General features: G+C 51.8%; 1 protein-coding gene across 3 annotated transcripts in view; it reads left to right on the forward strand.

The window, feature by feature from the left end:
• The window catches only part of SLC6A4 (solute carrier family 6 member 4), a 46,362-nt gene that overhangs the window by 22,070 nt on the left and 6,726 nt on the right, over positions 1-17,566 (forward strand). For all 3 annotated transcript variants that reach the window (XM_029082883.2, XM_029082885.2, XM_029082882.2), the window contains exons 3-13: positions 1,055-1,189; positions 2,019-2,238; positions 3,222-3,360; positions 5,165-5,299; positions 6,478-6,581; positions 8,107-8,234; positions 9,839-9,951; positions 10,062-10,193; positions 11,708-11,807; positions 13,208-13,308; positions 15,639-15,806. In XM_029082883.2, the coding sequence (XP_028938716.1) occupies positions 1,055-1,189; positions 2,019-2,238; positions 3,222-3,360; positions 5,165-5,299; positions 6,478-6,581; positions 8,107-8,234; positions 9,839-9,951; positions 10,062-10,193; positions 11,708-11,807; positions 13,208-13,308; positions 15,639-15,806 (1,475 nt within the window). The remainder of the gene's footprint in view (positions 1-1,054; positions 1,190-2,018; positions 2,239-3,221; positions 3,361-5,164; positions 5,300-6,477; positions 6,582-8,106; positions 8,235-9,838; positions 9,952-10,061; positions 10,194-11,707; positions 11,808-13,207; positions 13,309-15,638; positions 15,807-17,566) is intronic.

Raw genomic sequence — 17,566 nt, forward strand, 5'->3', positions numbered from 1 at the left:
GGAGGGCAGAGAAGCAGCATGGCCTAATGGATAGACCCCAGGCCTGGGAGTCATAAGGACCTGGGTTCTAATCCTGGCTCTGCCGCTTGTCCGCTGTGTGACCTTGGGCAAGTCACTTAGCGTTTCTGTGCCTTAGTTACCTCATCTGCAAAAACAAGGATTAAGACTGTGAAGCCCCGTGTGGGACATGGACTCTGTTCAACTTGATCATCGTATATCAAAGCGTTTAGTACCATACCTGGCACATAGTAAGCACTTAACAAATACTGTGGAAAAACGAAGTTGGTGGACAACATGCTCAGACTGCAGGGATGGAGTTTACCAGAACCCCTAGCTCCACCTCTAGGGGTGGAGAGTGGAGCCAGAACATACAGAGGAACCTGGGCATGGGAAATGGCAGACTCTTCATCTCCCTCAGAAGGCAATTCACCTTTGCTCTGAATGTTCTACCGGTGGCTGGAGCAGCTCAGATTGTTCTGAAGACACTCTGTGTCCCTGCCATAGAACTCTCCCAGCCCAGGATGATGGAGCCACTGAGGTCCAGACTCACCAGCAGAGAGTCGCTCAGATCCACACGATCCAGCCAGCCCCACCCGCCTGATTGGAACGGGCCGACACAGGGACCGGCCCTTAGACACCTCAGGCACTTTATGGAAGGAATACTCTGTCAGGACAATCAGAGCTGACCCAGCCCCGTATATAAAATGCTGAGCAAAGGTGAATTTTCAGTGGTAGGCGCAAAAGAAGTCAGCTGGTCCCATCCAGACGGACCGTGCGGCCCCTCTGTCCTCTCCTCTGCCTGGCACAGTGGCTGTTGGGGTATTTCCAACAGCAGCCCCAAATCTATCTGCTCTTTGCCTCCTGCAACCTTGGAGGACAGGGGCAGGGGGACACGCAGAGTCGCCAGAAAGGTCACTTTAACCAGATCCTGGGGCTCTGGGAGAGGGGGTTCCCAGCTTCTCCTGCCCCTGGCTTGGGTGGCCCGATACAGCCGGCTGCCCACCAGTCCGGAGGAGTCTCTGTGTGAACTCAGCCATCCTCTCCTTGGTTGCAGGCGCGTTCCTCATCCCGTACACCATCATGGCCATCTTCGGCGGGATCCCTCTCTTCTATATGGAGCTAGCCCTGGGCCAGTACCACCGGAATGGCTGCATTTCCATATGGAAGAAAATCTGCCCAATTTTCAAAGGTAAATGGGAAGAACTGGGGACCACCGTCTGGGGTCCCGGGGGCAGCCAGCGGGCCCTGAGCCCCATCAAGGAGAGGAATAAATGCCAAGGATGGTCCAGGGCACCAGTCCTGGCCTGAGCCTTGGGTATGAGACCAGCCCATTAAGAGAGTGAGGAGTGAAAAGGAAATGGGTTTCCACGTATGGCTTTAAAAAAAACCCTACTAGAGTTTTCCGTACTGGAAAGCAGCCTTGCTGACTGCCAAACTTCCCCGCCCAAGGGTTTTCTTCCCAAGCCCGCCCAGTCCCAGGTCTCCAGAACATGAACCTTAGCATCTTTGGTCCTTGCCTGGAGCAGGCTGGTGCTCCTCAAAGGCATTGGCAGAGCTCCACATGGGCCGTGCCGGTCTGCGGGTTCCATGGGTCCTAAGCCTCCAGGTTTAATCGGGCTTGAACACCTCCAGCCATTGGCCATCCTCTCCCCTGACATTCCAAGAATTTGAGCTTGGGGGTGGCAGGCACAGGAGGGTGGTGGCTCCTTGAAAAAACAGTGTCCCCTGGGCTACTGGGACAACAGGCCCTTGGGGGCGTTGTCTGAGGGCACAGGCCCTCAAGTGAATCCAGATCCGTTTCTCGTTTTCCCTTGGTTCTCTTCGATACTGGGGCCCTTAAGCCGGACCCCGGCCTATTCCGAAGTCTCTGTCCCAATTAGGGCTCTACTGCCTTAGTTCCCATGGACCCCATTAGGCTCCCTCCCCTTGTCTCGCAGACTCGGCAATGAATCTGCCCCTCTGGCCGGGGGTGGTCCGCAGATTAGCACACACCTGCTCCTTCCCTCTTGCCCTCCCAGGCATCGGCTATGCCATCTGCATTATCGCCTTCTACATCGCCTCGTACTATAACACCATCATGGCCTGGGCCCTCTACTACCTCATCTCTTCCTTCACGGACCAACTGCCGTGGACCAGCTGCAAAAATCCCTGGAACACAGGCAACTGCACCAACTACTTTGCCGACGGCAACGTGACCTGGACACCCTATTCCAAATCTCCCGCTGAAGAATTTTATACGTAAGTGCATGTAAGTGGAGATGGCCGTCCAGCCAGCGCAGGCCGGGCCCCGGCACCTCATTTCCTAAGAGGGATCCAGAGGCTGATGGACCTATACCAGGGTCGGGGGATGTGTCAGTGCTGGGAAGGCTCTGGGCAGTCGGGGATCTGGGGAGAAACGGGAAGACTGGGGCCAGATTCCCAAAAGCCCTTCTTCCATGGAGGGTGAGAGCGGGAAGCGGTCTGGCTTAATGGATAGAGCATGGGCCTAGGAATCAGAAGGACCTGGGTTCTAATCCCAACCGTGCCACATGTCTGCTGTGTGACCTTCGGCAAGTCACTTCTCTGGGCCTCAGTTATCTCATCTGTAAAATGGGGCTTAAGACTGAAAGTCCCTTATGGGACAGGGATTGTGTCCAACTTGATTAATTTATATTCACTCCAGGGCTTAGAACAGTGCGTGGCACATAGTAAGCACTTAACAAGTACCATTATTATTATTATTATTAGCTGGTTGCCTTTCCCTCTCAATCAGTGTCAAGAAGTCCAAGTAATAATAATAATAATAATAATGGCATTTGTTAAGTGCTTACTATGTGCAAAGTACTGTTCTAAGCACTGGGGAGGATACAAGGTTGTCTCACGTGGGGCTTACAGTCTTAATCCTCATTTTACAGATGAGGTAACTAAGGCACAGAGAAATTAAGTGACTTGCCCAAAGACACACAGCTGACAAGCAGCAGAGCTGGGATTCGAACCCAAGACCTCTGACTCCCAAGCCCATGCTCTTTCCACTGAGCCACGATGCTTCTAAGTCCAAGTCCTCCTCTCTCCACTCCTCCCCGGAAGCCGACGATGGGAGGCTCTTCCCTTCCTGTCCCTTCCCCTGCGACAGGTCTGGGAGGCATCAGGGGTGAATCAGGACCTCCGGGTGATTCCACTATAGCAGCGTCCACCTCGACGTCCCCCTGCTTCCACTGACGGGCTTCTCTCTTTCATTCCAGCCGCCACGTGCTGCAGGTGCATCGGTCCAAAGGACTGCACGACCTTGGGGGCGTGAGCTGGCAGCTGACCCTCTGCTTGATGCTCATCTTCACGATTGTCTACTTCAGCATCTGGAAAGGGGTCAAAACATCTGGCAAGGTAAGAAGAGCAGTGGGGGGAAGGTAGCAAGGCAATCCTCCTCCTCGTCGTCAAAACGTGTTGATCGAGTGTTCACCGGAATTCCATGCGGACATCCAGAAGTGTTTGGGGGTGAACTTGTCCCTTGCCTTCCAGAAGCTTACAGTTTAAGACAGGAGGCCAAGCCACCGATAATAAGGTAATCATAAATGAGAAGATGCTATGTGGGTTAATACGAAAAGTAGGTGACAATAGTGAATTGAGGTGGGTGGAATGGCCATGGATTGTGATGGGAGTAGAGGAGCAGGGAAGTCAAACTGGGGAGGCTTCCTGGAGATGGAGGCTTTAAGTGTGATTTACAGAATGGGAGAGAAGATTGGCCAGAGCAGAGAGGCTGTCCCACAAGGCTGGAGGAGAGCTAGCAGCAGGGTCGTCAAGGAGACTGAATAGGCAGATAGATGGGGCCACCTGGGAGAAGGCTTTTGATCCAGTGGGCAATGGGGAGCTGCAGGTAGTTGTTGACAGCCCATCTGGGGTGGCTGGGTCACCTATAAATTCAATTTGGGCGGGGAAAGTGTCTGCCCACTCGTCTGTACTGTACTCTCCCAAGCCCTTACTAAGGTGCTCTGCACATAGTAAGCGTTCAATAAATACCATTGATTTATTTCCCCCCTGCTCAAGTTGCCTTCATCAGTCAGAGTTTAGTTGAGGCGAGCCAACTTACCCTGTTTCCGACACTCCCCTGACATGGTCGTGGTCTCCTTGTCTGCAAGTCTCTAAAACTGGAAGAGACCTCCCGCCACGATCATCCAGTCAGGCTGGGTGGGGATAGATGGAGCTCCTAAGGATTTGACCTGGGATTTGGGTCGTGGACAGGTGGATTGATCTCAGTTCGCATCCCCTCCCAGCAATTCAGGCCTCCAGGGGCTTTGGGGACCAGAGCAGCTCTGGCTTTGCTGTGCTGTTGCAGATGGACAGTGAACTGCACAGTGCCAGCACGCGGAGGGACCGGGCCAGTGGCACATAGAACCTTTCCCTCCTTCCGGCGCGGGCCCTGCCTCGGCCCACTCCTAGAGCTCGGTTTGGTTGTCTGAGGCCGGGCCCCAGATAGGTGGAGCTGCTGCCCCAGGGCAGGGAAATGGCCCCCTCTAGCCTAGCCCAGCACTCCTGACCCATTTCCAAGGCAACAGCCAGGGGAGACTCAGCCAGCCTGCAGCTGCTCCACGGAGAGGAACCTGTCATGCTCAGCTCAAAAGGGCCCTCGGAGAGGATGCCAGGTTGATTTGGCTCTTCTCCTTGTCTAGGACAAGTTTCTTCTGGCAGTGTCAGAGGGGGCATCTGGGAAGACCCAGGCCTCAGAGGGACAGAGCTGGAGATGCTGGGGGCAGTTTGGCAGGTTTCCAGCGATCCTGACCCAGTGCGGTCTCCGCCTTTCTCTCTCTCTCCATACAGACTTCTCCCAACAGGAAAGCAGCATGTCTAGTGGATAGAGTCTGGGCCTGGGAGTCAGAGTGACCTGGGTTTTAATCCTGGCTCTTCCACTTGTCTGCTCTGTGACCTAGGACGAGTCCCTTTACTATTTTGTATCTTCCCCCGCACTTAGAACAGAGCCTGGCACATAGTGAGTGCTTAACAAATGCCATAATTATTATTCTCTATGCCTAAACTCCTTCATCTGTAAAATGGGGATTAAGACTGTAAACCCTATGTGGGCCAGGGCCTGCATCCAACCCAATTACCTTTTATCTACCCCAGCGCTTAGTATGGTGTCTGGCACAGAGTAAGCACTTAACAAATACCAAATTATCATTATTTTTATTATTAGGTGGTGTGGGTGACGGCTACATTTCCGTACATCATACTATCTATCCTGCTCGTCCGAGGAGCGACCCTGCCGGGGGCCTGGAGGGGCGTCCTCTTCTACCTGAAGCCCAATTGGCAGAAACTCCTGGAGACTGGGGTAAGCTGGAAGAAGCAGCTGTGGGAGGAGGAGGAGGAGGAGGAGCACCTGGAAAGCAGGCATTTCACCCAAGCTCGTCATCTTAGCTACGGACTGTCCTGTCTCCCCGGGACACTGCAGCCCCCTGAAGATGGGTTACTAAATCAGGGTGTGAGGAGGGTAAAGGAGGAAGTGATGTTCAAATTTCCACTGTTACAAGACCAAAGCATTGAGCATCTAGCACTAGATAGGGAAGCAGCATGGCCTAATGGATGGAGAGCGGGGCTGGGCATTAGAAGGACCTGGTTTCTATCATTTGAATGCTCTGGGACCTAGGGCAATTCACTTCACTTCTCTGTGCCTCAGCAACCTCATCTGTAAAATGGGGATTTTAAGACTGGGAACCCCATGCAGACAGGGACTCTGTCCAATCTGATTTGCTTGTATCTACTCCAGCACTTAGTACAGTGCTTGGCACATAGTGCTTAACAAATACCATCATAGAAGGGCCTTATTTCCTGGGTCACTTACCCAGGATGAGTCGTCTTTAGTCAGGCAAGTAGAAAAGGCAGCTGATTTTGTTTGTTTCGTGACTCACAGTGCATTGGAGGGTTTGGACAGGCAACTGCTTAAGTGGGTGGGTCCCTTTTTCTCCTTTCCAAGTGGGCCGTGGGGCATGGCTTCTTGGAGGAAGCTTGTCCCTACCCCTCCCGTAGCTGTTTTCCGGCACAGGGACTCCAGGTGCTCAGTGATAGAGCAGGAGAATGTCACCTGGAAGGGAGCCGCTCCTCTGTGCCAGGCACCCGCAGGCCCGCTTAGGCTCAGTCCATCTGGGTGGGCAGATGTGGGTAGGTCACGGCTGACTGTGGTGCCCCACCCCAGGCAGAGGCTTTTCTCGGCTTGATGGGCACAAAGGCTGGCCCTTCTGCCAGTTCTTCGGCAGGGTCTGGGATAGAAAGCCGCCCCAGGAAAGGCCTGGGAAGGAGACAGAGTCCATGCTGGAATTCTGACAGGGGAAGAGAGAGAAAGGGTAGGGCAGCAAGAAATCACTGCCAGTGATGGGCATCTGACCCAGCGCAGGGCGGGTGGGGGTGATCCTTTGCTGTCCCTGCACAAGAAGACGGAGGTGGTTGCTGGCCACTGGGTCAGGGTCTTCCCTCCCCTCTCCTGAACCAATGTCTCCCTCTACTGTGTTTCAGGTCTGGGTGGATGCTGCAGCTCAGATCTTTTTCTCCTTGGGGCCCGGCTTTGGGGTCTTGTTGGCTTTTGCCAGCTACAACAAGTTCAACAACAACTGCTACCAGTGAGTGTCTCATCTGCTGGCGTTTGTTTCCCAACCTTGGGTCCCCACTGTCAGGTTGTCGGCGAAGGGGTTGGCTTGGTCCTCTAGCTAGGGAGGGGGCCGGGATACCTTCCCTGTGAGTGTGGAGGTGTGGGGGCCTCAGGCTGGGCAGTGACCGAGTCTGCCCTGGACCCCTCTAGATGCCTGACTTGGCTGGCTCTGGAGGGGGCAGGGGGAAGAGAAGGTGCAGGCTGTGCACAATCGAGGCCCCCATATACTCCAGACATTGACCGGTCACCGGAACTTCATAGAATTTGCTTGGGTTCTTGCAGGGCAAACTGTAGCCAAGTGGGCTGAAAATGATGTGCTGGGGTGTCTAGATGGTGTGTTGTATCTGGGAAAGGGAGCCTCCCCATTTAGTCCAGGAGTCTGTCTGACAGACCGTTGCTCCCAAGAGTATGGGAGGCCCCACAGTCCTTCACCCACCCCGGCACCGGCCTGCTGGGGCCCGGGGACAGCCCTGGGAGCCTCCTCACCCTGGCAGTGTGGTGGAAGGTGGAGGGGCACGGCTGAAGAGCAGCCAGTTGATCAGGCTGACACGCTGACGTCAGGAGTTCCGGGGAGGTGGGGGAGGGGGTGGGGGCTCCTGCTGGGGAGCTCCACAAACATTGATCTTGTCTGCGCTGCTCAGACCGGCTAATGTGGGGTTGATATGCTCCGCTGGGTTTCCTGATGTACATTTGAGACAAAATTGGATTGTTCTACCAAATTGGATTTGTCCTTTGCTAACTGCAAACGGGGCTGCCTTAAAGGAATAGACACCGTCTCATCCGCCCCTCCTCTGCCACTTCGTCATCGCCATCAACAATGGTATTTGAACACTTACTATGTGCGGAGCACTGTACTCAGCATGAGAGAGAGTACAGTACAGGAATTGGCTGACACTACTCCTGCCTGCTCTCCTTCAGGGACTTGTGAGATTTACTCAGCACAGGTGCCTTTTAGCTGTCAATCAATAGTATTTATTGAGTACCTCCTGTGTGCAGAGCACTGTACTTGTACTGTGTGCAAGCACTTGGGAGATGACAATAGTGGACAATCCTTGAATTCTTGTCCTCGAGGAAGTTACAGCCTAGGTGGAGAAAAACAAAGTAAATTACAGAAGGAGAAAAAGGAAGACAGTGCTTAATAGGATATGTTAAGGTATGTACACGAGAACTGCAGTACTCACAATTCACAGTGATTTTAGGGGATTAATATTGGAGTTGGAGAAGAGGCAGTGAGTGTGGACAATCCATTCACGAAGTTTGGTTAGGAATGGGAGGAGGAAGATGGGCTGAAAGCTAGATGGCACAGAGAGATAATCCTGCCAAAGTCTCTCCTTTTGGGACTCAAGCCCAGTGCTGGCCAGGACAGCATGGAGGGAGTAAGCTGTCGGAGTCGGGGGGGAAGGGCGGAGGAGCTGATCCATAAGCAGAGGCTGCCCTGTCTGTGCCAAGGCCTGGCGCAGGCAGGGTCTTGAGCTACCTTGGGCCTTTTCCTCCAGAGATGCCCTGGTGACCAGCTCCGTGAACTGCATGACCAGCTTCATGTCAGGATTTGTCATCTTCACGGTGCTCGGCTATATGGCTGAAATGAGGAACGAGGATGTGTCCGAGGTGGCTAAAGACACAGGTAGGCTGCTGCTCCTTTCTCTCGCTCCTTGCCTGTGTTTGAGGGGTGGCTTGGCGAGGGAGGTGGCTGCTGTGGAGACATTTGAGATCATTATTTTCCAACACTTTAAAGGCTTTGTATTCTGAAAGTGAGGCGAGACATCCCTTAGGTGATGGGAATCAGCGGGGAGGGGGTGGGGGTGGGCGTTAAATAAGGGTCCCACTTAGGGGATAGTTGGGCCTCATCCTGTATTTTCTTCCCATCCTCCTGGCTGCTGAGAAGCAGCGTGGCCTAGGTGGTAGAGCACAAGCCTGGGAGTCAGAAGGACCTGGGTTCTAATTCTGGCTCCGCCACTTGTCTGCCATGACCTTGGGCAAGCCACTTCACTTCTCTCTGCCTCAGCTACCTCATCTATAAAATGGGGATTAAGACGGTGAGCCCCGTGTGGGACACGGACTGTGTCCAACCCGATTAACTTGTATCTTCCCCACTGTTTAGTGCAGTGCCTGGTCCATAGTAAACGCTTAACAAACACCATAGAAAAATTAAAATTTTTAAAAAGGAGGGAGAACAAGGGCTGACCGCAGAGCAGAGATACCAACTCAAAATGCAGGCACCTAGCAAACTCAAACAGTGAACAACCCCTTTACATTCAAGCGGGTGGTCAGATCCCAGCCTTGGACTCAGGCCAATTTTACATCAGGCTTTTGGAAGCAATAAGGGGATGAGAGCCCCTCTGCAAGTCTCTGGCTTCTGGCCATCATTCATAGCCCCTCAGCCCTGCATGGCAAGATAAGCCTGCAGCCGGTGCTAGCCGGGGGAGAGTGAAAGCCCCTCCTCATGACCCTCCCCTGGTCTGCTTCCTGGCTGATTGACCAGGGCCTTCAGCTGGCTCTCGAGACAAACACTTTGGGAAGCAGTGTGGTCTAGTGGAAAGGGCCCGGGTTCCTATCCCAGCTCTGCCTCCTGGGTGACCTTGGATAAGTCACGTAACTTTTCCAAACCTTGGTTTCCTCTTCCAAGAAATGAGAATTAAATGCCTGTTCTCCCTCCCTCCTAGGGGCAAGCCCCATGTGGAACTGGTATCTATTCCAGCATTTCAAATAGTGCTTGGCATATACTGGGTGCTTAACAAATGCCACAGTTATTATTTTCATTATTATTATTAGAACCCCAGGCCAGTGCCCCAAACCATTATCAAAAGCAAACAAGGAAACCCATTTCCTTGTCCTCCTTCCACAAAGCAAACCCTCCAGTGGTTCTACTGAAGAAGTTTGGGCAAAGTTCCCCCAGTGCCCAGGAAATGCTGCTTGTGGTGGTACGAGAAGTTCGTGGTACGAGAAGTTCTGTATCGAACCACCGGTCAGATGAATGTAGCCAAGACCTGGGAGGATAGAGACACTTTTCTTTTAAACAGGGAGAAAGGTCTCCTCTTCACCTCCCCTCCTAGCAAGCATCAATAACCAAGGTTCTCCTGGGGAAAGAGACATCCCAGGGTTCATCCCAGCATGCCAGAGGGAGGATTTGGGGGTGGCGCAGCCCTCAGCCCTTCTCCCCTACTCACTGAAGGGAGTCAGAGATCCCGCTGAGCATGTGACATCCTGTCTCACCTTCCTCCGCCCCAGGACCCAGTCTCCTGTTCATCACCTACGCAGAAGCCATTGCCAACATGCCAGCTTCCACCTTCTTCGCCATCATCTTCTTCCTGATGCTGATCACCCTGGGCCTGGACAGCACGGTGAGTGAGTGGGCGGCCAGCGGGACGGTGGGCCAGGGCCAGCTCCCCCCTTCCCCTTCCCCAGTGGAAGGATCCTTTCCCCACACCATGACCTTGGGCCGGCATCTCAGTTTGCAGGTCTGGAGGGCGTGATTACTGCTGTGCTTGATGAGTTCCCACACATCTGGGCCAAGCGCCGGGAATGGTTTGTGCTCGGCGTCATCGTCACCTGCTTCCTGGGCTCGTTATCCACCCTGACCTTTGTGAGTAGCCTCGACCTCAGCCGGGAGAAGGAAAGGGGTTGGGGGCTTGAAAGGACTTTGAGCCCCGTGGGAGAAAATCCTCCAAAATGACCATCAGAGACACAAACGAATGAATGGATTAGGGAGGGGAGGGGGCCGGAGACCAGAGTAATTGTCCACAAGCATCTTCTAGCCTCAAGCCTGTAGCACTCAGTAGGATGAAGGATACCAGATTAACCTGGGAGAAACAATCAATCCTATGTATTAAATGTCTAAAAGTGGTATTAAACACTTCTGAGGCTACAATAGACTAAATAGACATTGTCTCTGCCCTCAGGGAGCTTATACTATGGCTAGGAAGAGAGACAGTAAAATAAATTACAAATAGCAGGAAGTAACAGAGCCATGTACACACATGCTATAAAGGACTTTAAGTACTTAAATGGGACAGAAGTACTGCAGTGGAATAATGGGGCTACACCGGCAGGAAGAGAAAAAATTAAATAGGGAAAGGTTTCCTAGCGTAGAAGTCATTGCTAAAGGGCTTTGGAGAGCAGGAGGGCAATGATCTGCTGGATATGTTGGGGGAGGGAATTCCAGGAAGGAGGGAGGGCGTGAACAAGAGGTCAGCAGCAGAAGACTGTTAACCTCAATACCTGTTTTCCCTCCCATTTACACTGTGAGCGACATGTGGGACCTATTTTCTATCTCCCCCAGTGCTTAGGGCAGTGCTTGACACACAGTAAGTACTTAAGGAATTCTGAAATTATTATTATAAGAATGAGGAACAGTGCATAGGTTGGCTTGAGAGGAACCAAGAGTGTGAGCTGGGGTGTAGTGGAAGAAGAGAGTGGAAAAGTAGAGGGGAAAATTGCAGAGTGCTTTAAAGCTGAAGACAGGATTTTCTGCTTGAAATGAGGAAGAATGGGCAACCACTGAAGGTTTTTGAAAAATGGGGAGATGGGCACAGAATGACATTTTAGAAAAATGATCCAGCCAGTGAAGTGAAGTGTGGACCAGAGGGAGGAGAGCCTGGGGGCAGGGAGTTGCAAGGAGATCATCTTCCTGCAGCTGGTGATCGTCTAAATGCTCACTAATCCTGAACTTAAATCTCAGTTCCACTGATTTGGGGTAGTGGTGGAAGTGAGACCTAGCAGTCTCTCATTCCCAGGTCCCAATCTGAAGTTCTTTTTGAAGATGGGAGTTACCCTGGTGGGACAGAGAGTGGGTGACCCAGAACCTTCCCAACCCCTGTCTTGAGGGCTGAGGTCCCACATGGGCTGGCCACTTCCCTCTGCCACCACTGGACTTCACTGCCTACAGGAGGGAGGGAAAGGGGTTGTCAGAGACAGCTGGGAGGCCCGGCTGAAACCGGGAGAGAGAGGAATCTCAGTGGCAGAGGCCAAGGACCTGCCCTCAGGGAGGTTTGAATTTGGGAACCCCAAGTATTATGGAAAGGACAAGAATGGGCTTCCATAAACCCCAAGCAGAGAGGCGGTAGCCTTAGCTCATCAGAAATGCTCTCTCGTTCCCAGGGAGGGGCGTATGTGGTGAAGCTGTTTGAAGAATATGCCACGGGACCAGCGGTGCTCACCGTCGTGCTCCTGGAAGTTATCGCGGTGGCATGGTTCTATGGTAAGGAGCCCTCACCCCCCCATTTCTACCCCCTACCACTATGGCTTACTAAACCAGGCCCCTCTCCAGGCTGCAGAATGGGCTGGGGCTTGTGCTCTCCAGGAGAGGCAAGCCAAGGCTACTTGAGTTAGTGGAGGTAGGAAATAACCTTGGACAGTTAATCTGCGGCCAGACCCTTTAGCAGATCAGTCACCGGTTACGGACCGGTCAAGGATGGATCACCCACGCCTCCAGGCTCGTCTCCTTCCCACCAGAATTTGCAGGCAGGCTGCGTTCTCTACTTGGCAGCTGTCCACCTGCGTGGAGCACTGTTGCTGTTCAAAGCTCAAGGGACCACAGCGAGTGAGGACTCGAACAGAACATTTGGGCTCAGGTGGGGGTGATTTGATTTGATCAACACCATGTGTCCTAGCTCTAGTCAAGAGAACCCAGCCACCTTGAGAGTCTGAACAGATTTCAGCAACTACAGCCTCCTCGAGCAAACTGAACAGCAAACCTCCAACCTCAGGGATGGTGTTTTTTATTGCACAGATGCCACGGGATGGGTGTCTGTGCTGGTGAATTTTGTTCACTGCACAGGTCACCACCAGTGATGAACAGTCAGAGCTCACCATTCTCACTGTAAATCACAGTGCTACTGGGAGAGGGGGGAAAAGGAGGGAAAAGGAAGGAAAGAAGCTTTCTTGGGACCAGCGGTTCTCTGGGTTGAATTGAAAGGGGGCTGGGGGAGCTAATAGTCTAAAGAAACTGCCAGAATCCTTCTTGCTACGTATCACTGGTGGGTTTTTGATATCAGGGCAAATGGGCTAAAGGTCACTGATGAATTCATGAACACAGCCTGGGGTGGAGCAGTGCCTGCAATCTAATGTTGAGCAGCCTCCCTGGCCTCTGGGGGCAATTTCTACTGCACTGATGAGAGAGAACACTGTCCATCGGTTTTCCCCTTCCTTGCCCATGGAGTTTCCGGGCTGGCACCGAGGCCAGGAACTGTTTTCCCCGGTCTGGAGAGCACCAGCCTCAGCCTGTGGGGCTGAGGATTCAATCAAAAGATCTGGGGATAGAGCAGTTCCAGTCCCTGGACCCGTTCAACCTCTCTGGGAAGCAATACATTAGCACTGCGTGGCGTGTAGTGTGCATGGCAATGATACTCTAATTCTAGTTACAACCCTGTAAGTCCTCTTTCATGGCACCACAAACCAGAGCTTCCCACCGGTTTAAGCGGAAATCCCTAAGAAAGGTCTCAGCTCAAAGCCACCCGCATACCGAGGCGCAGAGAAAGAATCCAAACCCCTCCCGCTGCTTTGCACCTTGTTACCTGGCTGCTGGTGGGGTCCCAGGCCTCCCACAGGGCCTGGAAATGCCATTAACATGTCTCCCTCCCTCTCCATTGAATATTGTAGGCATCACCCAGTTCTGTAGGGACGTGAAGGAAATGCTTGGCTTCAGCCCGGGCTGGTTTTGGAGGATCTGCTGGGTAGCCATAAGCCCCATCTTTCTCCTGGTGAGTTCGCCTTCCTCGTTCTTTCCGGCCATTTCCACTCGGGCATCTCCTCCATCCATTTGCTTGGGGTGATTCAAACTGTTAAGCCAAGTGAAGGAGAGGGATTGCCTTTTTCAGACCTCTTACCTCTGGGAGCCTCAGGGGTAGGAAAGATGGTAAGAAAGGAGAGCTGAAGGAAAGGGGGGTATGACTACCCTAGGAAGATACTTTAGCAGGCCCAAGTTTTCTGAATTTATCCAGAAAACTGACTTGACCTGTTCAGACAGAGATCACCAACTTGTGATCTTCACAATCTTCTCCTTCCTCACCCAGTTCCAAGGGAAATTATAAAATGCCCAATTAACAAGAGTACACATCTGCTTCCGGGCTCAGTTTACTGAGCCCTGCACAGGACCTTCTTGTGTTTTCTGAGGTAAACTGTTCTCTCTTTTGGAAAGGGGGGAGGGCCCCCATTTCTTGCTTCCTCTATTGAAACAAGATGGCCAAGAGAAAGTACCTGAGTCAGAGTCAGCTTGCCTGGGCCTTGGGGTCAACCCAGAGTCCTGGAGCTTGAGTGACCTTTTCCCCAAACCCATGTTTCCCCGATTTGGCTAGGAGCTCTCCTTGCAGCTGCTTGCGCGAGAGAGAGAGAGAGAGCAGGGGAGGGGGCAGGGGAGAGGAAGTCAGAGTAAGTGGCGATGGAGGGTTTTGAGGGTAAGACACCCACTTGGAGTCGCCTTCCCTGAGTTCAGGACCATACTGTTAGGAGGGACAATGCATGTGTGTGCAACAAACCCTGGTTTCATTAACTGCAGGGAGAGAATCAAGCTATAAATAGATGCTTAATCACACAAATTACTTACATTACTGTCATCTTTATAGGCTAAAGTAATGAAATGAAATTAAGAGCAATAAGGTTTCAGCCCAGCAGTTTCTAGGCAAAACTGATGTGTATGCTCGTTGGGTAAACCAAAGTAAAATAAGTCAGTTCATAAACGGGTGCCGGGAGCCCACTGCGGAAATTGGGTTGACCAACTATTTCACTGAATTTTCAAGTGAAAATTGAGTTAGGCTGCTTTTTCCTTCCATAATTCCTTTGGTTAGGAGGACCTGTGGCAGGCAGCCATTCATTTTGGAAATGCCTCATGGCAGAGGTGTCCTGGGTAAAACTCCAGAGAAAAGATCTTGTAGTAAAAGGTAATGCAGAGACCCTGCGATATGATAGACACATTCCCTTCCCAAGAGCTTACAGTCTAAAGTGGGGGAGACAGACATCAATACAAAAAATAAGTTAGAGATATGTGCCTAAGTGCTGTGGACCTGGGAGAGGGAAAGAGCAAAAGGAGCAAGTCAGGATGATGCTGAAGGGAGTGGGAGAAGAGGAAAGGAGGGCTTAGTCAGGGAAGGCCTCCTGGAAGAGACGTGCCTTCAATAAGGCCTTGAAGGATGGGGAGAGCAATTGTCAGATTTGAGGAGGGAGGACATTTCAGGCCAGAAGCAGGATAAGGGCGAGGGGTCAGCGGTAAGTTAGGCGAGATAGAGGCACAGTGAGAAGGTTAGCATTAGAGCGAAGTGTGTGGGCTGGGTTGCAGTAGGAGAGTAGCAAGGTGAGGTAGGAGGGGGCAAGGTGATGAAATGCCTTGAAGCCGAGGGTGAGGAGTTGTTTGATGCAGAGGTGGATGGGCAACCACTGGAGTTTTTTGAGGAGTCGGGTGAAACGTCCTGAACATTTCTGTAGAAAAATGATCTGGTTCACACATACCCACCCTCACCCACAACCCTTTTAGCCAGTAACAACGGGAGCAAGAGGGGGTGCAGATGCTGAGGATGGCAGGGCTCGGCCTGCCGATCCCCAGGAACATCTGTTCTCTGCCCTCCCCCTGCCCCACAGCAGCAAGGGAAAGGCATTCTTAGAGGAGAGAATTAGCTGTAGACCCCAACAGTGGCCTTGGGGCATCTCTCTTCTCCATTTTAAAATTCTCTGGAAACATGCTCACCCCATCCTTCATTCCAGTGCCCAGCAACTGTCCCTGCCAGAACATTCCTTCTACTTAACTCCCATCCTGCCTGTTGCAGCTTCAACCTGCCTTCTCTTGTTCTGCCCACAAGGGAAACAGAGCTCTGCAAGCCTATCCTACACTCCAAGATTTCAAGTTCTTAGTGTTAGCCTCCTCTGCGCTGGGCAGAATCAGTCCAGTTCCCTTATCTTCTCCCATGATGTCTAGGTCTGAGTTGAATCTGGAATTCGCATTTACCGGTTGGGAGCTGACTTCTAGAATGCTGTTGGGAGATTGCTGTGATTGGCCGAGCACATTTGCCCTTGTTAACTTCCTATGGCATTTCTGTTTCAGGTCATCATTTGCAGTTTTCTGAGCAGCCCCCCGCAGCTCCGACTATTTGATTACACTTATCCCCCTTGGACAGTCATCCTGGGTTACTGCATTGGGACTTCATCTTTCATCTGCATTCCCATCTATGTGATCTATCGGTTGGTCATCACTCCGGGAACATTCAAAGAGGTATGTGTTAAAAATAACAATAATTATGCTACTTGTTAAGCACTTACTGTATGCCAAGCACTGGGGTAGGTACAAGTTTAATCAGATTGGAAACAATCCCTGTCCTACATGAGGTTCACAGTCTTAATCCCCATTTTACAGATGAGGGAACTGAGGCCCAAAGAAGTGACTTGCCTAAGGTCACACAGCAGCTATGTGGCAGAGCTGGGATTGGAACCCAGGTCCTTCTGACTCTGAGGCCTGTTCTCTATCTACTAAGCCACGCTGTTGTTCCAGGGGTCTTGTCTGTCTGGGGGAGAGGTTGAGGAAGGGCATTTTGGCCACATTGATTCAAGGGAGAACAGTGAATTTTCTGATGTCCCAAATCTACACCCCCAGTCTCAGGAAGGCTGGATTTAGAGAACATCATTACCCAGGCCTCTCTGTGACTCTTATTAGACTAGTGAACAAGGGCCGGCGATGGGGGAGCAGGCCATGGCGATTCATCTTTGGCCTGGATCGATTAGACCAGGGGTTCGTATTGCTCAGTTCCTCAAATTAGGTTCTGGCCCGTTCCTCTGCCTCTCCACCCGGCTTCAAATTGACCATACCCACTCCAGGAGGCCAGGCACACAGATTCTTAAGGTTTGTAAAAAAAAAAAAAAAAAAAAGCAGAGCCTGAACCATTTCTAGTGACCAAATGAGTATCATTTTGGAAGCATCTCTGAACAAAGCTATTCCTACACTGGTAAGCAGTATTCGTTCAGTTTCTTCTACCTCCAACCCCCAGCACTCAGAAGTCAAGTAAATCAACTGTCTCTTAGCACCCCCTTGTGCTCAGTGTGCAACAAGTGCTTTGCACACAGTAAGCGCTCAGTAAATGCGATTGAAGTCTCTAACGCAATTTCTAACATAGAGGGAGTGGAGAAATTTGCCCAAGACTCCCTAAGATCCCTCTTCCTCTTTACTAAGCATGACCCCGTTCAGTGCCTGAATGGCCGGGAAGGAAGGATTCGAAGGGGGGACTGGATGGTCCATTCTTTGTGGCTGCAGTTGCCCCTGCCGCTCCCAGCCAGTAAAGATCTACAGGCTCAGCGCTTTCAGCCCCTGGGAACTCTCCCAACTCTGACCTGGAGAACCTTGGTTGCAACTATTTCATCCTGAGGATCACCTCCTATCAGCATCTTTCCCATAGATGAAACCCAATTGAAGGGCAGCTTACTTGTTTGCGGACCTCAGAGGGTATCGCTCTCAGTGCCGGGGCAGAACTTCAGCAGGGGCCGATTTCTCAATTCCAGAATTCACACTGGGATGGATGCCTCCTGCCGGGGTTTAAACCTCGGTGGGGTTTTTGTTGTTTGTTTTCGGCAATGGGTCAGGGACTCTCTGGAGGGAAACAAAAGGTGATACCCACAAGCAGTTTTCTGGAATGGCAACCTGATAGTCATGGTGATTTAGGGCAGGATCAAGTGCAGGAAGCCTGAATCAGGAGGGTGGGAAGCCAAGGATAATATTGTCTTGGGTTAAAAAACTCAATTAGAGATAGGAACACAGCTCTATTTGAGTCTTACATGGTTTGAGTTCTAACTACTGGATAACTCACTCTGGTCCTAGGCCCCAAGCCTCTCACCCGCAATCCCATCTCCAGCGACCTGGAGAAAGCAGGGATTTTTCCCCGGAAGCTGTTGTGGAACTGAATCCCCCCTCCTGCCTGACTCAGTAAAAACCTTGGATAAGAATGAGTCTAGGGCAGGCCTTTTAGCTTTTTATTCATTCTTCTT

Source organism: Ornithorhynchus anatinus, chromosome 17 (genome assembly GCF_004115215.2).
Source record: "Ornithorhynchus anatinus isolate Pmale09 chromosome 17, mOrnAna1.pri.v4, whole genome shotgun sequence".
Classification (NCBI taxonomy): domain Eukaryota; kingdom Metazoa; phylum Chordata; class Mammalia; order Monotremata; family Ornithorhynchidae; genus Ornithorhynchus; species Ornithorhynchus anatinus.